The sequence below is a fragment of the Anguilla anguilla genome, chromosome 5 (genome assembly GCF_013347855.1).
Source record: "Anguilla anguilla isolate fAngAng1 chromosome 5, fAngAng1.pri, whole genome shotgun sequence".
Classification (NCBI taxonomy): Eukaryota; Metazoa; Chordata; class Actinopteri; order Anguilliformes; family Anguillidae; genus Anguilla; species Anguilla anguilla.
Window position 1 is genome coordinate 56,189,001 of NC_049205.1, and position 22,046 is coordinate 56,211,046.

Consider the following 22,046-nt stretch of genomic DNA (forward strand, 5'->3'; position numbering starts at 1 on the left):
GTGTGCGACCATGATGGGTTTCTGAAATTCACATTCTGTTTCTTTCACTTCCTAACACAAGCCACATCAAGCAGTGCGCAGCGCCATTTTTAGAGGATAACAACAACAAAAAAAGCCAAGGAAAAGAAAGCTCCTCCTCAAGTTTAACCCTGGCTTGTTTTGCCATCAATTTGATACAGAAATAATTTTCCCTGGTCCTCAAACTAGGCAAACCACACATTTCATTTTACCAGTGTTTGGACGTTTGGACGATTACGTTCCACTATCCTGATGAAGGCACATACTGTAATGTCCAAGGACATAAAATAAAATACACACCTGGACTAGCAGAGCATGCACATTTCTTTTCTTTTGCTTAAATACATGCTGCTATGGAAACGTGGGGGGAGGGCCGCCCCGCTATTGGCCGTACTCACCCACACTGGACATCTCGGGCACCCGGGCGTAGTACGGGCCGTGGAGGAACTCGGGCGGGTTGTCGTTGATGTCCTGCACCTTGACAATGAACTCCGAGGGCGGCTCCAGGGGCTTGTTGGTATCCCTGGCGACGGCCTGCGCCGTGAGCGTGTACTGCGCCTGCTCCTCCCGGTCCAGCGTCTTCGTGGCGTGGATGTTCCCCGTCTTGTCGTCGATGACGAAGATGGTGCCCGCCCCCTCCCCGGACAGGATGTACTTGATGTTGCCGTTGCCGGAGTCGACGTCGGAATGAAGCTGGGGAACACAGAACGAGTCACTACGGAGGGACGCGGAGGGGGAATCGCATTTCAGAACACACGCCGGGAAACACCAGCCATGCACTGCGGGGACACGAGGACAGAATCGTCTGGGGGGAAAAAAAACAAGCGAGAGTAATTGGCTTCCAGGAGAAAACAAATGGCGGAACGCAGCGCGCTGTCCTATGGAACCTGTCACCCTCGCTTATGAGGTCGAAAAACAGAAAATGCCAGAGTGCACAATTATTCCCCGATCGATTCATCATGCCCGGGAGGGGCAGAACGCAAAAAAAAAAAAACTATTCAATTTGTCAATTAATGGAGAACCTGGCATATATAACTCATTCTCGTGCTCATTATTGTTTATTGATCGATGCCCAGAATTGCTTGTGAACTTTTAAGACGCAATAAAAAGAGCTGAAACTTTTGACCCTGGGTACTTTCATCCAATAACCGGAGGTGCCAGCCGGCTCCTGGAGGACTTAAGGAAACAAATGTACAGTGGAGCCATGTTCATAAGTGTCATTTCTCAGGACTCATAAATCACCGGGTTCCCAGGGCCCAGGGTCTCTGGGAGATGGAGCATTATTAAAAAGGGAATCCAATTCATAACCTTTAATCAACTGGGGGGGGGGGGATCTGATTGCATTTAGCAAAATGGATGAATGATACAGCGCAAGGACTTCCTTCTTTGTCATGGAAATGCAGGCGACTTCATTAGGAATTCGCAGTGAAAGACATTAAATAAAATAAAACAGAATAAGCGGAATAAAATATCAAATGAAACGGAATAAAGAGCAGCTGAAAGCGCACTCACCCGCCCCACCAGCACGGGGTCCGGCCCTGTGTACTCCTCGATGACGAAGAACTGGTTCCAGACCCAGCCCCTCTTGGAGCGGTGGAGGACTTGGCCCTCCTTGCCCCGCTCCCTGTGCCTGTGCGGCGACAGTCGCCTCCGGTGGGCGTGGTCCTGGAGTGAAGGGGAGTGGCTGCACAGGGCCACGCCCAAACACACGAAAATCACCTGCAGCACAAGCCCCTCCCACATCCTGCTTCTTCCGCCGCCCGTCCGCCTGTCACCGGTAGTCCGCCCGGGCCCTTCCCGCGCCGCTCCTCCGCTGTGGCCCCTGGACGTATCCCTCCGCCGGAGCCCTCCGATCGGCCCCACACGCCTCGCTAAGCAGTGCCCGGTGCGCTGACCCTTGACACTTGACCCTTGACCCTTTCACCCCCGAATTCCGCCGTCGGCTCTGTGCACCATGTCAGCCCTGCTCGCTCAGCCGTCAGGCTCCCGGGGTTTCTGAAACGCAGAGAACAGGAAGTGCTCAGACACACAGAAAGGAGAAGAAGAAGAAGAAGGAGCTCCGCACGCAAACGTGTAATTTTCTGCAAACTGAATTTTAATTGACTTCATAAAATATGAACACACAAATCCATTTCATCTGTGGCGCGATCCTCTAATTAAAAGAGCAAGGTTATGAGCTCCACTTATTGTTATTTAATCTGACATCACAACAGTTAAGCCCTGAGATGTGAATTTACCTATTCCCAGCACTGTGCACGCAAAAAGCGCTTCCTCGTCTTCAGAGCTAAAAGTACGGAAGATAGAGGCTTTTCTTTTCTCTCGCGATCAGTCTTCCAGCTGGACGTACTGAGCACATTATTCCGGAGATATCACCCTGAGCTCCATATGATCATCCCCTGACATTTTTCTTATGGAAAATCTCCTGAATAACTGAATTTCAAAAACACCTTCAAGGTTTCATCTCCCTATTTTTATGGATACAATCGTAAAGCATGGGGGGGGGGTTGCTGTAACAGTGCATCTCGAAGACAATGCAACAGATACCTCTCATTTAGTCCACATCATCTCAATCAGCATGCATGGCTACCCACACATATGGCGTAATGCAGATTATACAGGTGGTTAAACATCAAATAACCGCTCTGGTGTGTCAAATCATCCTTGGTGATATTACAAGTGCAGTCCTGCGTGAGTGGATATCGTGTTACACATCACAAATTAACGCAACGAGATAACAACACCAACCCAGCGATAGCTTTTTTCTTTTTTTTTTTTTTTTTTTTTTTAACCATTCACGTTCTGCATGGCCAATCAGCGACGGACAGAAGGAACAAATTAGCCCGCCGGGACAATCCCCGATCGTCCAATGAGAGAAAGGGCGAGAGCGAGCGCGGCGAGCCAAACGCTCTGTCGTGCGCTGCAGGAGCAGTAAATACAGATGGCATACAGGAGCCTGGCAGTGCGGTAGGGAAATGGCGGCCCTAACTCAGCCCACCGGCCCCCTCTGTCAGCGCTCATAATGAAGGCCCGATAATGCCTCGCGCGCTCCAAGTCCCTGGCAGTAAACTGGCAGCTGTTTTTGAAAAGGAGACATTTCTCCCCCCTCGCGTTATCGACGCGGCCACCAAAACGTCAAATCCAGGGGCCTGGCGTGGGAGTGCTTTTTTTTATTTTTATTTTTATATTGCCTCTGGCCCGCATCTCGAGTGGCGCATTTCCTCTCGAAGAAAAAGAAAAAGCTTCACAGAGGGCCAATGTTTTGTTTCGCTCGCAACATCTGGTTTTTGTGGATAGAGGCCGTCGGAGCAGACGCTCGGTCTGGCAAAGGAAAGGCGAGTTCGTTGAAAAAGGGAGACAAATGAAAACACAGAGGATGGCATCAAACAAGTCGCACACCGAGCACCTTCCTTTGTGAGGTCACAGAGAGCTATCTGGCATCTGCTGAGCAATAAAAGCCCTGTGATTCAGAGACCATGCCTCTCATCTGGGGCTTGACTCATCTATCCTTAAAATGTCCACTTATGGAATTTACACTTCTGTTCTTCGCCCCTTCACCCCTTTCAACATATTTCCTTACCAAGGACTGGCTCTGGATCTGATGAAAAAATGTATGATATTTATGCAGCGCAACTTACTACCACATTAAGTCCAGACTCTAACAAATGGATTACCCCAGATTAATCTGACTTGCAGGCTTAAGTTATATATATATATATGTGTGTACAGTGCAGTACAGTAGTGTCCTTGTTCAAAAAAATAAGGTAAAATGCAAAAGCACAAAAGGCAAGACTGTCAGGCAGCATATTCACTTCCTCTAGTGCTAATCTGTAACTGGATTTGTCACTGGGAGAACAGCGGCCTGTGGGGAAATATAGCAAACTGACAACTGGGGACAATTAAAAGAACCTCTCTGGTGGTTTGAACCTGCAACCCAGCACTCCGGGGCCCTGATAACCTTTCACCGACCCAGTCAAAGGAAAGACAGAATCGGGGGGTAAGCTTGTGTGGAAAGAGGCGGAAAAATAATCTTGCTCTGTTAGCCAAATGGCTGGGTCATTTTACCGCTTGTCCTTGCACTGGCCATGCCTGCATATTTTAACGTGCTGCGTACCAGACTATAAAGTGCGGAAATGCTTTAAAGTGCCTCCTGAAGCACATTTATGGGAGTTTGGGGGGGGACGAGTAAGACTGAAGGATGTTAAACAGGACACACATCAGTATGCTAACGTTATGAGTAATCCCCTCCATACATCGTGCGTTTTTTTTTTTTTTCATCCACGCTCATAAATCATCGTGAGAGCGAGCGTCTCGGCGGACGGCAGCTCTGGAATACTCTCACCAATCAAACATTCCACAAACTGCATCATTAAGCGCCGGCTAAGGGCTCTAATATGCACGGGCGTAGGAGCTCATTAAAATTCTGACAATCATCTTGTTTTTTTAATTATATTTTCCCACAGCCAAGTGGGGCAGGCTATAAAAAAATAAAAAAATAAATAAAAAAAAAGATAAAACAAAAGTTCTGTTGCAGCTTTGGAGGTGATTACAGAATGAGAAAATCCTGAACACACATGTGGAACACACGTTTTTTTTATTTATTTCTTCTTCCATTCTCCCCCTGGAAGTTATTACAGAAATCATTTATGTATTGAATGAATGAAAGAAAGAAACAAAGAAAGAAAGAAAAAAGAAAGACAGAAAGAAAGAAGCAAACAAATAAAGAAAAAAAGTCAGAACAGTTCAGTGTCAAAAAACGCTCACTCTGTCTCTCTCTCTCACTCTCTCTGTCTCTCTCTCTCTGCCTCCTTCCCCACTTTCTTTCACCATCAACATTCCTGCTGGCTTGTTGCTTTGCAATCAGAGGAGGCGTCGGACGCGGCCCGTTCCAGCCAATAAAAGTTGAGTCACATCGGCGTAAATATGATGCATGCCTCCGTCGCCCCGGGACCCCCCCGCGGCGCGCGAGAGGGATCTGCCTTCTGCCGCCGCGGGTTTCGCGGACGCACTTCCTGCCTCCGCAGATGGGCAACGCCGGCGGGCGTGCCAACAGAGAGCCAAATGAATTTTCCATGAGTCGCGGCGCTGCCCTCTCGGCTTCCTAACCAGGTTTTAGAGCGGGAAGGAGCCGCTGAAGAAGAGTCCGTCGAGACCGTTTCTGCAACGGCAGAGTAGTCGCTGTTTATTTACTGGTTTTTTTTTACCCCCCCCCTCCCCACTCTTATATTGTTTTGGGAACACTCTTCTTTTTTTTTCACGAGCAGCCGTGAAAAGAGATTCTACCTTTGATTCCTCCGCATTGCTCCTGGGTCTGTAGTCGCATATCTGTTCATACGCTACCAAAATCTCAACCGGAAAAAATACAGCTATGGGAATTCCTCAGCAAGGCATTGACGTCCCAGTATTTTCAGAAAACAACCATTTTGAAGTCAGTAAATAAACACTTATCCTGTTGCCATTTTTTTCCCCCTTTTTTAATTATCGTTTGACTTATATAAGAAACCTTTCTGAGTCAACTATCTATGAAATTGCTTTTGTGTGACAGGGAATTGGAAAATATTATTTTTCCTCCTGTGTTTCTTCACACATTTTCAAGTTTTGGCTTTTACCAGATAATTATCTGTCTTGAGTTTTCTCAGCTTAGTAAACAGGTTCATAATAGAATGGTTTTTTTTTTCAGTTAATATTTCAATATAATATGGGAAATAGCTATTTAATTTGCTTTCCTGTCCTGTTATCGTGATGGACCTCGCATAACAAGTGTTCCAGTGCAGTGCTGTGGATGAGAATGTGAATTTAGCACCATATGTATTTATTAATACATATACTGCTCAATAATTACATACTTAGACCAAGTATTAAAAAAATTAATAATCTACATTTACTTAATGTTGCCAATAGTTGTTTTGATGAGGCAGGTATGACAGCTGAAAATCGCAGTGGTTAATTTCTGTAAGCAACACCCCTTGTCGCCTTCAAAATAGCACAGCTTTGAATCTGAATCTTAATATTAGGCTGTTATCCCTTAATTATCTTTTTTTTTGTAACCACACAACTTTTCAGATTCAGCCATATTTATTCAGGATGAAGAAAACTGTGGGGGGAAAAAAAAGATCAGACAGGAAACACTAATTGAATCAAATATAACGCACGGACTAATTCACAACGCAAATACATTTCTTGGCATAATTCTGTTGGGGTAGCAATCTTTCAGTAATTTGTCTGTGATTTAACTTTTTTTCTTTTTTGTTTTAAAGACCTTGAGAAGAAAAGCTGGCTGAGCGTCATCTTTAAGAACAAGACGGGCCTGCGGTCGTCTCTTCCCGGGGATCCGAGGTCTTCCGCATCGCTTTGATAGAGAAAGCAGGTGTGCCTCTGCCTGTCTGTGTGTGTGCGCGCGTTACAACACCTCTCTGTTGGACCCCATCTTTCTCAGAACTATTTTTTTCCCAAGAAGTTCTGTACTTTTTTTTTTGCGTTTCCCTCCGTGACCTTTTCATACGACCAGAGGGTAGATTTGTTCTTTCGCGTTTCTCTGCCTCCTCTACCTTTGCATGGAGCCGTCATTACGTCCGCATAAATGTATTAATGAAACCGCGGCCGCATCCCCGTTATGTGGAGTCCAGCAAATTGGGGTGAAGCGATCAAAGCTCAGGACTGCAATCCCCTGCCCTCTGCCACAGTTTCGCAGTTTGACAGGTAATTGCACTCGTTCATGGGGAAAAAAAAAACCTCTTCTGAGAGCCGAAAGCTCTTTGTACTCCAGTTTTCTCTCCTTGACTAGCGGCACAACTCTCCAGAACCCAGTGGGCAAAAAAAAAGAAAAGAAAAAAAAGAGAAAAGAGAAGAAAATAAATCACAGCTCCGCTCGTGGAAAACAATGTCTTCACAGTATGAATCACGCTGTCAAGAGATGCCAACTTAGCACAGGCGAATTTGAATAAATTCTGGGCGTGCCACGTTCGGGTCGTAATTAAAAGCTCTGTGCGAGACACACGTAAAAAAAAAAAAGAAGCTTGTTCCGTGTAACACGCAGCTAGACGGAGGCTCCTTTACATACAGCAGTAAAAACGGATGCCGATACTGTGTCACGGGGCGACGGATCTTACGGGGGTGGCAGTGTGGCGCAGTCGTTAAGGAACTGAGGTTGTCATTCAAAAGCTACAAGTTTAATTCCCAGGTGGGTCACTGCCATAATCGTACAACTGTGAAAGATATTTCGTTTGAACCGCTTGAGTAAATATCCAGCTGCACAAAATGGAAAGAAAGAAATGCGTGCAAAGAATCTGTCAGCTGTGCAAGTCACTCTGGATAAGAGTGACTGCTAAATGCCTGAACCGTGACAGAAAGGTTTGCCTTGTGACATCACAGGGAACTGGCCTTCAGTGGCAGAACGTCGGCCCCACTGAGGGAAAAGGAACTCAGCTGCTCATTAGCATTGTCTGCTTCCTGCTCTCCTTAATGGAAAGTCGAGAACCCTGCGATCTCACTCACTCGACTGCCACCCGATGCTTAATTGCCTTTCAATTAGAGGGGCTAATCGGCGTAGGTGTTCGCGCGCGCCGCCAGCAAAGCAGCGCTGATCGTCTTCCAGCGGCGACGGGCAGGTTCGTGTTCAAACAGGTGACTGACAGCAGGGGCGCTTTTCTTCCCCCGGGCTGCAGTGGGCGGAGGAGGAATCGCGGACGCGTTCCGCCGCGGCGATGACAGGTTTGGGCGACGGCGAACGGCGAGCGGCGGCCTCCGCTGTCACACCGTAGCGCACGGACGGCAGTGCTGCACGAGGCGACGGCAGTCGCGGACGGCAGGCGAGAAAACCAGCCGAACAAGCCTTGATTCACGAGGCCAGGAGCATCATCACCGGTGCAGTCACTGAGATGGGCATAACCAGCAGAGAGGGAAATGCCGGCAGACCAGGACTGCTCCGGCACTTCACAACAGGCTTGAGCTAGGCCCGTCCGCGGCAGTGCGTGCTGCACATCGTCGACGGAGCATAGTCTTTTTTGACAGAGCAAAGTTTTATGGTGCTGAACAATGCTCAGTAAAACGGCTGGCTTACCCTGAATAACCTGCCAGAGGACGACTACTGCAGGACCTGTTTTTGTCAACGAGCCTCAATGCAAGATGCAACTTTCAATGAAGGACAGTAAAGAGAAGAAAGAAAGGATTAGAAACAAAACAGGTGCCAGAAAAATAACAGCAGTAAGCAACAGTGTGATGTTGTGGAGGTTACCTTGTGACCAGGAGGTTGCAGGTTCGAATTTTAGATCTTTACTTTTTTGTTCACTCGATCAAGGCAGTTAAACTGGATTGTTTCTTACTGAGCTGTACACAGTGGTTATTATGCAAAACATATATAGCGAAATTTGACCTGAAAATTTTGCTAATCAAATGTTTACTATAACTTAATAACATTTTAATACATAATCAGGGTATATCATCTTTCTTAAGGCTTCTGTGGAAGCTAACTTCAGTCATTTTTCTTTAAGTTTTAGTTATGCGTGAGCGTGTTATTAGGTAATAATGACACGCTGACTCATCACTTAATCATATGAAGTCTAAATCATTGGAGCGCTAAATAAAGTACAAAAAGAGGCGGGGTGACTATATGCAAACTCAAAATCTGTAAACAAAAAAAAAAAAAACCTTTAAAATGGCAATTGTCTTGTACCCCATTTTTTACCGGCCGCCATCAGAAATGAAGAAAATTATATTACACTGAATGTTCCTCCATTCTCACATTTGTTAATGCGAATGTCTATATCTGCAGAGCAGCAGAGCAAACGACCTGCATGTGGTGCGATTATAGGGTTTATTTCAGGATAATATATAGCAGATGACCGCTGAATACACAAGATGGTAAAATAACAGTTTTGACTAAAAAGGATATTGATTTGATAATGGAGCAGGTCATAAAATGTAAGCGGCCATACATTTTATAGGCCAGCTACCGAACAATCTATCAAAATGAACGATTTATAGACATAAATTTACGTTTTTTTATGCTCCCTCGGTTTATTAATTTGGCCCTCTTCTTGAGAAATCCATAATTGTTTCTACAAACGGAGGAGCAGAAGTAAACAGAATTGACCGGGATGAGAACCAATGCTAAAACGATCAATACAGCGCAACATTTTCTTTAAAAAAAGGTCAAATTGAATGAAAATGAGGAAGTGCGCTTTAATTCCGAGCAACGCCGACATTAACCAAAATCTCTCTTTCTGTATTTATAGTACAGAAGGCCTACTTCAAGGGAACCAAGGGCAGCGAATACACCCCGCGCCTCGCATTCACGAAGTCATGCTGCGCACCAAAATGCCAGGGTGTCTCACGATTTGTAAAGACCGATTTTTTGAACACATCAATAACGTCATAATTAGGGCTGTAATTATTATACCATTCTAATTACCATTTCAGATTTTTGATGTGTATCCAAGAATGTTAACGACCCGGCAATAAAAAATGTAAAAAAAAAAAAAGTCATTGAAGACATCTGCAGGTCTACAGCTTTTCCATCAGCTGCAAGGAGCCTCATCTATAATTAAACATGGGAGGTTAATAAATGCCACGTCTCTTCCCTTTTTGTCCAATACAAAGGCTAAGAATATTCCTTTCACACAAGGGGGGAAGTGACTGCATCTATTTTCCAGCTGTACAAAGACTCCAAACCGCCAAATCCCCCACCGCTCCACCCCCCGCCCTCTCTGAATCTTTTTGGGTCCCTGTCAAGAGCAGCCAGGAGGAGTGGCCCCAGTTTCAGACTACCCCATCCCATTGGGACACAAGGGGGTGAGTCGGGGGAGGGGGTGGGGGGGGGGGGGGGCAGGATACCGCAACGTCTGGGACTGATTTTAGGAAAAAGAAGGGAAAAATAAAATGCTTGGGATTCTTAGAAGCGGGGAACTGGAGACGAAAGAGCCCAGACTGCAGCCATGAGAGGGAAGGAAGGATGACAGGTTTAAAATGAAGATTAAACCCAGAGATAGAATACACTTTAGAACCTGGTGAAGAAGCAAAAACAGAGAAAAGATGAATTATTAGGAACAGGTCTCCTTGACCTACATTACTTATATTCTCCGATTGTACACATTCTAAACTGTAATAAAATAAGATGTGTGTGCATGTGCACATGTGTGTGTGTGTGTGTGTGTGTGTGTGAGCGAGTGCATGTGCGTATGTGCGTGTGTGTGTATGCGTGTGTTCGTGTTTGTGCGAGTGCATGTGTGGATGTGTGTGTGTGTGTGTGTGTGTGTGTGTGTTCCATTAGTGAGATTTCTGTCAAGTATGAATCTGGCCACCTTGAATGATTGACACCTCCTTTGTTCAATTTATTTCTTTATTTATTTTTTAATAAGAAAGGGCCAGATATAAAATCACACAATAAAACAGATACATGTTCTTTCTGACAGCCATTCAACCAGACCCTCTCTGGGGCAGTCTACTTCTAAATCATCAAAACCTTGCTAAATGAAATCTGAGGTGCAATTTTAATATGATAACTGTCATGGTGAGAATGATAAAGTGAAAGCTTAAAATATTAAAAATCAGGTTTCAACACCGTTCTTTAAATTACATTTCAAAGCGCTTGAAGTTTTTTGGTTTCTTTCAAATTTTTGGTTGAACTACATGTTATTATTAACAGCAAATTCATAATGCATAATAAAGGTATACCATGTAGGATTTTGCAGCCCTTGTAGGCTCAGTGTATGTAAACAAAGCCGTCTGCTCCTTCGTCCTCAACCCCACCCACACCTCCGTTGAGGACACACCCTAGAACGCTACAAGAAAAATGGTGGTCTGAGATACCATTTTTAGCAAAATGTATTAACATTAATTAGGCAGTGTTCTAATGATCTTTACACAGGAAAAGTAATTCCAAGGTAACTTTTAGCAGCAGCTACCAAGCACTTCTTGCCACAGTCTCCATAGCCACGTCCACCCCTCCCCACACAGAAAAGAGCACCACGCCCAGAAACATCCAGAACACATTTTAGAACAACAAACTCAGGTGCACAAATTTGGCTAAAGTGTATAAAGACTGAGATTGCCAGTGCATCATAGATATGCCTTAGCATAGGTATTTCATAATATTTTCAAGCAAAAAAGTTCAGGGTAGTGATGTAATAAATCTAAACGAAAATGTTTATTACACTAAGGCCAAAAAGTTCTGAGGCCAAAGACTCAATCTTGCCACTGGAATAGTGCCACTGACAGATTACCGTGTGAAACTGACTGAGTTAGGTTTATATATAACATGAAGTATCATAAAAGCATTCATGAAATAGAACAATTGTTTGGATTATGCAAAATGGTACCTCCAGTGGAGTCTGTGTTTCAAACCAGCAAGCCTGTGCCCATGGTGCTCACGAGCAGGAACCAAATCCTGTTCCTTAAAAAAGAATGCTTTTATTAGGTTTAACAGAGAACCGCCAGCGAACATCCTGCACACACACCGCAAGGGGAGAAAATAGAACTAAACCAATCTGTCTCTTCATCTTGCTTTTCCAGTAGCATATTACGAATACGCTAAACTTGCAATTTCATAGTCACTGAACTGATCTCACTCGTGGTTGAGTGAAACGGGCTCAAAACCATCTCTATGATCGTTAAGCTCACAAAGAGGATGTCAAGGCAAGGAGAGAGAGGGAGAAAGAGTGAAAAAGACAGAGTGGGTGTTGCAGAAAAAAAGAAAGCGCACATTTCCAAAGATCACGTCTCCTTATGAAATGCGTAAGTCAGCCAAGTGTTCTCTTCCTTGTGCATTAAATGCTCCCCTAGCCTACAGCAAGAAGCAGAGTTACGCTCATGTCTCTTAAAAAAAAAAAAAAAAAAAAAAAACTGCTCTTCAAATTGCTCCAGGCCGCTATCGCACATCAAATAAACCAAATTACCGCACTGTTGGTGAGAAATAAAAATCAACAGTTCGTTCCAAACCAACGGTAAAGGAAGGAGGATTTCACAGTCTCCTGATAGAGACTGAACGTGCTTCCAGAACATTTCATTAGAAGGGACAAGCCTGTATCTCACAGCAAGGCACTTTTTCAAATTATCGTCCACCTTACAAAGGCTTAAAAAGCCCATTGTGAGTGTTTTTTCTTTTTGCTGAACAGGGTGTGGATTGTTCTAACCTTGCCTGGGAGGCTGCACGCTCAACAAAGACACTCTGTCTGAGCCCTAACATCTGTTGACAAGTTGACCCTCCAAAGATACTATCTACTGCAGCATGATGGGAGGCTTTTTTTTTCCTCTTTTTTTTTTTTGAGCTGGCTACGGTTTTGATGCACAGCGGCCGGAACCCGGCGTACTTTGATCACGGGATCGGCGGTTAAACGCGCGGTGACGGAGACGCATCGGAACGGCTCAGCCGGCGGGACGAGATGACAGAGCAAGGAGATGAGGGCCGCTCGCCGTCGATGTTCCTGGCTTTCTCAGGACGCCACAGGTAATAAGCTGTCCCCCTAATTCCCCGCATCGGGGGGGCCTTGACACACCCGTTTGCATACAGGAATCACGTGAATCGCATGCCGTCGGCTCAACGGATGATGCGACTTGATGAGCCTCATTACAAAGTCGACTGCATCCACCTCAGAACCTTCACCGGTCCCCAGAGGGAAGACTGTCCATCACTCTGTTCTTTGTAGTGCGGTATTGTGGTTACTAATTGGAAGTAGAATGGAAAGATGGGCTGTTGCATGCTGGGTCTCCAAAGAAGGCTTTGTCTCCTAAGATTCTTGAAAGGAACACTGGAGTGATTCTTGCTCCTTTGTGTGTAGATGTTATGAGGGGTATTCATCAACCTCAAGCTCTGGCTCGCCATTAAATGTGGTCTTTTTTTTTGTGAGCTGCGAAGACTGAGATGCTGGAAACGTAGTAATGGCCGCTTCTGTGCATTAAAGAAGTAGCGCTATTTGCTGTTATCCCGCGGGATCAAAGCAAACGCTAACAATCTCAGTGGGTTCCCGCAGTGCGCTACATCAAAACCGCTTGGCATACTGCTTGTAATAGCCATAATCAATAAAGCAAAGTGCTGTTCAAGAATCATCAGAAGACTGCACCGTGCCCAGTGGTACCATAGTTAGCACATATTTACGCACAATTGCCTTGCTATCGTTGTTATTTTCCGACACGTAAACAACACACATCCTGGCTGTTTTAGAGCTTGAGCGGGGAAGTGGGCGCATATCCAAAAGGTTGCTGGTTCAATTCCCAGGTGAGGCATTACCCCTGTAACCTTCGGCAAGGTACTTAATCTAAATTTCATCAGTAAATCTCCGGGCGTTTAAATGGATCATGCGTGCGCTATGTAAGTCACACTGGATAAGGGCCCCTGCCAAAGCCAATAAACAAGGTTGCTTTTATAACCATGAAAATGCTTGTAATTTCCCAGACTGATGACAGGGGTAACCTTTGGCTTGCAGACTCGAAGAGCAGAGCGGGGGACGCCGGCTTATGGCTGGGTTCGTCTCCTGGTGCCTGCGAGCCTTGGGCTAGATCTTCCCTGGGCCCGTTCCAAGCAGTTAATGCAGCATTACTTGGGGGTTGCGTCTCGCGCCCCGGGCTTATACCTCTTTCTTAATGTACAGTACACACAATGGTCTTTTCTTAGACTCGGAAAAAGGGGGGTGGGGGATGCGTGTTGTAGCTGTGGCTTTCAGCCACGGCGTGAGTCCAATCCGCCATTTCGGGAGCGCACAAAAGAACGGGCGGGATGAGGGAGCGGCGGCGAGCTGGATCCGAGCTGCACGCGCTCAAGTGCTCGCCCCGTATGGCGGTTCGCGCGGAAAAACCCTCAGAAATTAATAAGATATTAATGCGACAGATATATCAAACGAGGCCAGGAGGGGAGGGGAAATCCTCTTCTGTGTTCCGGTCGGTGGAGAAATGAGATTGTTAATCCTCGCGGGATTACAATTGTTTTCTGTATCTTCCAATGTGATTCTTTTGGGGGGGTTTATGGGCCACGGTAATCCCACCGGAAGAGACGTTTATTTCCTGACTGGATTCAGGTGTTATATGGCTGGCACACCTGCGCCAGGGATGTTGCGGGTCTAGTTTTCTAATTGCAATATCACTAACCTCTTGAACGCAAATCCATAAGGAGGACTAACTCGATTTAATGCTGCACCCCCTCAATATTGCATTACAAGAATGGAAAGGACAGTCAGTGTGGTTTTCATCAACATTCTTGCACAAGAAAACAAAGAGAAACACAAATATGGTTGAGTCATGAGTAAATAAAGTATGTATTGATTTTAGACAGGAGGCCTCCCCACTAGCGTAAATATGTGTATGCATGTGTAAGATATAAACCATGACACACCAGCAGTGCTCAAGTAGTCAGCAGTATAAAGCTCAGCGCTATTGACTAGCCCTGGAGTGACATATATTCTCTATGTTTTCCTCAGTCTGGCAGGGTATCCACTACAGACCTTACAATATGTTTGAATTAGTCATCAAAAACAGTGAAAATAGTGCAGCATTAGTTATTTTAGCGAAAGGGGTAAATGACGGCATTTTATATAACACGGACCTCTTCAGCGATGATTTCGGGGATTTGTGAAATGCATGCTGAGGCCTCGGCTGAACCTTGATTTGGCTGCCTCCAGAAGCCGTGCAGTTTAAAGCTAACTTTAGCTGAAGCCAAATGAAGACAACGTCCTCAAACACACCCAGGACCAGAGCTTCTGCACTTCAGTATTGACAGCAGTGATTTGTTACGTCTCTAGTATACTTCCCTAACAAATTTTCCATCCATCCATTCCATATCTATACCCGCTTATCCTTGGCAGGGTCACAGGGGGGCCAGAGCCTATCCCAGCATGCATTGGGTGACAGGAAATCGGTGTAACTGGCGAGCGATTCTTTTCTCCCTACAGTCCACCTGCAGAGATGTGTGTCACTGTACTGGAAGACTGCAAGACCAGAGAGGTCACTCTTGTACGGTGATGCACTTTTGCCAGTGTTGATTGGTCAGGACTCAAGACCAGACAACTGGGTGCATCCCTATCCTGAAAACCAGCTCTTTAGCTAGACGTACCAAAAAAACCCCCCCAAAAAAAAAAAAAACAACTTTTTGATAGCCATGGTGAGCACATATCTGTGATGTAACAAAGGCACAAAACTCCTCTCTATCCTGGAGATGGTCTGGTGACCCTGATGGACCACATCCCATGATATCAGGAAAAGGTGGTTTATCTGTTTTCAGTGACAACCCAACTACCGCGCTAGCAGAAACGTCAGCCCTCTACCATGGCAACCGGACCATAAATCCAGCCATTCCAGCGCGTCTCTCAGAGTGGACCTGCGATCTGGAGCTGAACAACAGTAGCTGCTCTGTTGGCGGCCGTTCTCAAAGCCACACGCTTTGGCTAAATCGACAGCGACAACAGGGTCATTCGCCCATGTGAGAGGTTACTGCCTCCGTTAACGTCGCCATTACACTGTGATTTATTCAGCTAACAGGCCGGGTCAGAGGTCACCAGCAAGATGTACTCACTTTTCCCCTCTCTCTCTCTCTCTCTCTCTCTCTTACTCTCTCTACCTCTCCCTCCCTCATTTGTGCTGATATTTTTCCTTCTTCCTCGCTGACGGATTGACTGATTGGTGGATCAGAAGGAAATGGTGCGTTCCACGCGCGTGAGCAGCCCCCAGTTTATGCTGGAATGTGCCCTTCGAGCGCGCGCATACGTACTCACTCTGCTTCCTCTACACGCTCGGGATGCACAGACACACATCTGGAATGCGAGGCAGAGAGCTTTATGTATTCTCTGATTTCCTCCACACACAAAAAAAAAAAATAGACTCCGGTGGATTCTAAATCCTGAACACAGAACAGTTTGCCAGGAACAATTTACAGACTGCTTGATTTAAAAAAAGCAAAAGAAATAAATAAAAAAGAGATCTCAAAGTGCAATTCTCCACTGTAAAGCCATTAAGTCTGTTATAACTCAACTTGCTTTACCATTGCTCTGATACCGCGCTGTCGTACAAAGTGACATTTATAAAGTGGGCCTGCACAACACAAGATAAAGTTCTGAGCAGGTCATTCAAAGTTGATTTTTATTTATTTATTTATTTTTCATTTAAAGGAATAAAGTCAAACTTTTCAGTGACAAGAGTCACAGAGATACCAAAGAAGCATAAAACGGCTGGCACATCTACAGTTATTTTACCTTCCCCTACCTTCACAAATGTTCTATTTAAAGTCTGCACCGCACGCAACTGTCAGTTCCTGCTTAATTCTTTTTGTTTAATGAGAACCTATTGACTTATTTGCTTTCAGCCTTGCCTTCTCCAGTGTGGCAGAAGAAACATTTCCTTCCCAGGATTTCAGAGACGGCGTGTCACACTTTATCACATACAAACTCCGGGAATAAGACCCTGATGCAAATAAGCATTCGAGCAAAGAATAATACCCGTGAGGCGCAACTGGAATACACATATCCAGAAGCACTCTAGTGTTTTATGTTTTTTTTTTTTATCAATCTCAGCCAGCCTTTGCAGAACCAATCACAGCCCTGCGTGCCAAGATGACACACCAGAAGGGGCGATTCGGGGTGTCTGCTGTTCTGCTTTTTTGAGATTCGCTCTGAGGCGCGCGTGCCAAACAGAGGGACGCTGGACCGTCTGCACTCTGCACTTCCCCCTGTTGCATAATCTCCATCTCACGTCCAAGCACAAAATCAGATTACACCACCAGACAAACTGAGCCAGAAAAACTGAGGGGTTACGTAACATCCATATTTTCCACCGCTCACTGATTTCACATCCGGTTGCCCTCTGCTCCCTCCCGCTAGGGTGCTGGCCATGGTTTGGTGCCGCTAACCAAACAGTGATGTATCACGCATCGGGACGCCTTGCCACTGAATAGTGTGGGGAAACTGCACTAGGAATTATTATCCATGATTACATAAGTGCGCTGCTTTAACACTTACCTTTGGTTGTGACTGAGCCGCCTTACGCAATGTTATGCAGATGCAGCGTGAGTAATCCCCTGTTGTGTGTCCTCTTTTGCTTTGCGGTCACTACGGCACCGGTGGAAACAGGAAGAGGAAACAGAAAATACCGGCAGCGCGCACAGAAAGAGCGAGGAACGCGAGGTGCGTTGCGCTTCGCACAAACGAGCGTATTCGTCAGACGTCTCAATCGTGCGGAAATATTTGGCCGCCGTTGCACCCATTTCAGCTAATTAGGACAATTCCCCCGGGGGCTGTTATGAATATGAAGAATGGGAGTGCTGGCTTGAGAATCCGCCAAGGAGTACCATCCCCAATGAAAACTCTCTGCTTTGGAGTTAGGCTACCCGCTACGCAGTGAGCAACACAGGGCACGTGTGGAGGAGAGGTGAGGAGAACGGAGCCGTCTGTCCCAAAACAGACACCGTACTAGCCACTTCATGACCTCAACACTTGCACAAGGTATCACGCACTCATGAGGCCACATGATTCACAAAAGAAATTCAAGACAAAAAAGAAAAAAAGAAACCAGCAATAAAATGCGCACTTAACATTTCTGGCTGCCCCCTAGAACTTTCCAGAAAAGCAGTTCATTTGAATGGAGACATGCTCTTTCATGATTTCGTGTTTCAGAAATGAACGACCAGCCTGGAGGACACTGGGAAGCAAGAAGGCTTTAGGAATGTCTGTCCAGTTTTCGGCAATTCATTCCACAGAGAAAAAAATTCCGTTCTTCACAAAGGCGTCTATTGGCAGTTCTACCTTGCCAATTCTATTATATTCTCCCCTTCAACTCAACTGAAAATTCAGCGGGTTCATTTCTCCCACCATTCCTGCAGCCATAGGCGCATGCAAGTTACCCATGCTTTGCGTGACCGGCATATTACTGGGGCGGTTCTGAGAGAGAGCCCTTGTATTTACTGGTATGGTCATGATTTACATGCGAGGCTGTTATTACGACTGCACTCCAGTGTATGATCTCAAAGATAGTTCACAACAGATAAATCTCCAAGCCCTGATAATTGCAAAGCAGTAATACATGTGAAATACAGTGCTGCTAATGTATCAGGGCAGAACTACTACAGCTACTACTACACACGCACGCACACACGCACACCATGAACACATGAAAGCACAGACACACACACACACACACAAATGAGCACAAACACACACACACACACCGTGCTGCCATAGGTGTTTTAATGAGCTGAAGATATGCTTTTTTTATGGTTCCTTACCAACATTTTCTATCCCGGGTTTTAACACTATTTTACATAAAGAATACACACACACACGCACACACACACACACACACACATATATATATGCATCCGCCTCTGCAGAATTTTATATTTGTGATCATACAATTCACATGAGAGAGAGCGAGAGAGAGTTTCTAATGAAGGCTTCTTTTGTGCAGTGTGATCAAACTCCTCTGTGACCTTTTTTTTTTTGCCCTGCACCTGCAGTATTCCACCCTAATTTATAGAGCACAGTGTCTATTTTCCATTATTTCATTCCTGCAAGTTTTGTTGACCCAAGAACTATATTTAGTATCCATACGCCATATGCTTTTTAAATTTATTTATGCTTTTTAAAAGCAATATACTGAAAATTTGTGCATATGTTTGAAAGTTTAATGAAAAATCTATTTTCCAGCAGCGTAATATTTAGCAATACCTTAAAGCAGCAATAATTAGCATATTTCCCACTATAATGCGTAGAGTATTTCAAAATATTTCCAGTAAATTCCGGTTAAGGGCAAACTGAACAATATTGTGATTAAAACAGGCAGGAAGGCATATCAAGAAGAGCGTGAGTGAAAAATTAGATGGTTTAATAGGTCCCACTGCGGTCCACTGAGAATTCTGAATGCAGTTCAGTCACGTTTATTACCGTAGCGTATTCTCTTCAGTTGTTCTGGCTTCTCAAATGCTAACGAAAATCAGATGCTTCTGGCCTGGTAGAGTGAAGCAGACCTATTTTTTGCCATAATTACTGCGGGAGGACCCTGGAGTCCGGCTAAGCATTTAGCGTCCCAGCTTCTATTTAGATAAAGAGCGTTTCCTGCCCACCCTTGAGACTTTGGTAAAAAAAATAAAAAATGTAAAAAAAGCAACACACAATAAGCGGAGGCCAATGAATGAACAAATTAACTGCGTTTACAGCATACAGTGCCATACTTCCATTGCAGGGATCTCAAGACACTTCACAGGGAAAGGCTGGGATTCTAGGGGGGAGGGTTGGTAGCGGTAGTGGATTGCGTCTCAAACACCACCAATGTGTAGCACCAAACGGGGTAGATACACGCCAGCCATTTTGCACCCGAACAACACAACACACATCAGCATACAGAATTTATGGAGCCAATTACACCGGGGATGATCAGATGCAGTCTGGGAATGCGGCCAGGCTGCGCAGGGAACCCCCTCCACTCCTTTCATCAAATGCCATGTGACCACAGCGAGTCAGGGCTTCAGGGCACACAAAAACTAAATGCGAGATTTGACCTGCTAAATCAAACCTTTAAATATTTCCTCGGAAAACCAGTTCAAACATTCGCAGCAAGCTGACACACATATGTGCCTGTTCCATTTTTCGTAGCTTTAACACGCAATGCTAAAACTCCTCAAGACTGGTAATGGATATTATTTTTTTTTAAAACAAAGTTGATGCTCAAAATGGTCACATCAGAATGAAAGGTACTGCATCTTTACTTCAGCAATGATACGAATTGTAATGAAATATGCTATCCTAACATATGCAGTATGGGGCCATGAAGAAGCAATTTATATGCTTCCTGCTTCCTTAAAGTAGGAACCCATCCTTTTTCATCTTGCTTTGTGTAGCTCAGTGTCCCATACAGCATAGTATCTCCATCTTTAATTATTTAAAAATGATTTTGAAATATCTGTAGCCATTCATGTCTCCAAAGCTTAAAATGCAGACCTTATTATAGTCAAAATGTGTTTGTTATGATTATTAATAAACTTTAGCCCCTACAGTGGATGTAGATAGTGCAGTGTGCCAGGTGCTCACAAGCCACAATAATTGTTCTTTCAAGCAACTTCCAGCTATTATTCAATTTCAAGACAAGTCATGAAATTTTGTTGAGATGTCAGACTTCATAAGCCAAGGGCTGCCAAGAGCCAATGAAAATTTCAATTCAGTGTGTAGCATGCCAGCAGCGTTTTTGGCAAGCGGTTTCTCTGTAGAACCACAGCAATGAGCAGGATGGCGGGAGGACTGTGGAGAAAGAAAGACACAATGGCGGTATTGTGAGGGCTAAGGCGATGACCGAGCTGCGGCGCGAGTATGAGCATTTTTTTTTCATCCATCCGCAGAAACTTGACTACAGAAAATAGCAGAAGCGCGATAAATGAGATAGCCACAAGCCTAGGCAAAAAACAGTTGGGGGTTTTTATGCGTCCCCGAGTTATGTCGTGTAGCTTAATCATGCTGAGGAAGTTAACAAGAAAAAAGCTAGTTCAGCGATATCTATAGTCGTATTTTTTCGACCGAATCCTTCGGTTGAGGCATACTCAGGTCTCCGATATTCAAAACCCATGCGTCACAGAAGCTCCAAGTTTGACATTTCTGCTGTCACCACTCATACAATTTTCAAAATATATAGTGCTTTGGAGATGCGGAGCTACCTGTTCATAGAAGAAGTGGCAACATTTCAGCACCTCACAGGCAACAAGCAAACAATCTGAAACACCAGCTTCTGTCTGTCTTACACTTATATACAGGCAGGCTGTGGACCCAAAATGTACTACTTTAAAGATGATAGCATACGGAAAAGTTCTCTATTTTTGCCAAAATATGTCCAGCAGACCACGAAAACACGATTTAATGTGCAGCAATGCAGACAGGTCTGAGCTCACAGGACTGCATGATGGATGGAGAGTAAGAAAAGAAGGTGAAAGAAGAGCCGTTTGAGGAAACTGTCCCTCCCTTGTATCAGCTGGGGTAATGCACTTGGGGCGATGTGCAGTGTTTGGGGAGACATGTCAGGGAAATAGGGCTCCTAAATTGACCAGTTAACTCACAGGATGAAATAAGTGGGCCATAGCCGGCCAACACAAAACCGTCCACGGAAACTGAAACTCCTGCCTCCCCGCCACATGTCCACAGCCAGAGTCAGCCAGAAGGGGGCTGTAATTAAGCCATGGCAGTACAGACTGACTGCTGTTTGCTGTCTGGGGGGGGGGGGGGGGGGGTGGCGTAATGATATCCCAGCAATACAAAATCCAGGTGGCAGACCAATCTTGTATGGGGGGCCCAATTCCAAACAATCTTCAGGGCGCCAGGCCGAAAAGCCTACACCTCTTTAATACGGACGGGCACTGAGCCAAGGAGCTGTAGTCCTGAGTGAATGTCAATGTTTTTGGTCAGACGGTGGTCCTTCCTCAAAGTACTCTTTCGCCGAGGGTATTTTATCTAAAAAAGATAATATTCTCCCAAGTAATACAGCACTCCCAAAAAAATTATGAGTATATTCCATTCTAAACCATGATTTCTTTTCTTCCTGTTTTTTTTGTGTTGTTTTTAAGCACTATATCTGAAATGTATTTCCTTGGAATATAACAGTTTTATGTCTTATCACAGTTTAACCTTTTGTACAGCTCGAGTGCAGAAAATAAATAGTTCTCGATGCGATAATAGACAGAACGGAAACGTGCCTGAATAGAATACATTATTTATGCTTATTGTTTTATTCAAAAAAAAGCTGTTCGGGTTAGGTTTCATGGGAGAATATGCAGAATGTAAATTTAGATATCAAAGCTATTAAAATACCCATGTCAATGTACGATCTAAATAAATGCGTATCTTAACTGTGCATCTCCCAGAGGACGTAAATGCGTAGGAGCACCGCAGACAGCTCTACTGGCGGTCCGACGTCCTGTTTCCACCGAAACACAAGCAAACAAACTGAAGGGGGAGGACATCCACACGGGGTTCCAGTTCCGGCTTAAGGAGGCCCGTCTTTTTATTGTGTTTGCGCCTCGCGCCACGTGGAGAAAACAATAAAAAGAAGGCCTCCTTAAGCTCCTTAAGAACGTGAGAAAG

At 45.0% G+C, this 22,046-nt stretch overlaps 1 protein-coding gene across 2 annotated transcripts in view; it reads right to left on the minus strand.

Moving 5' to 3' along the window:
* Positions 1 to 22,046, minus strand: part of cdh11 (cadherin 11, type 2, OB-cadherin (osteoblast)) — a 60,778-nt gene that overhangs the window by 18,222 nt on the left and 20,510 nt on the right. The window contains exons 1-3 of one of the 2 annotated variants that reach the window (XM_035419994.1): positions 11,331 to 11,351; positions 1,531 to 2,013; positions 417 to 711 (exon numbers count right to left, since the gene is read on the minus strand). In XM_035419994.1, the coding sequence (XP_035275885.1) occupies positions 417 to 711; positions 1,531 to 1,761 (526 nt within the window). In that variant the 5' untranslated portion in view covers positions 1,762 to 2,013; positions 11,331 to 11,351. Of the gene's footprint in view, positions 1 to 416; positions 712 to 1,530; positions 2,014 to 11,330; positions 11,352 to 22,046 lie in introns of those variants that run through there. The other variant, XM_035419993.1, reaches the window with a different exon arrangement.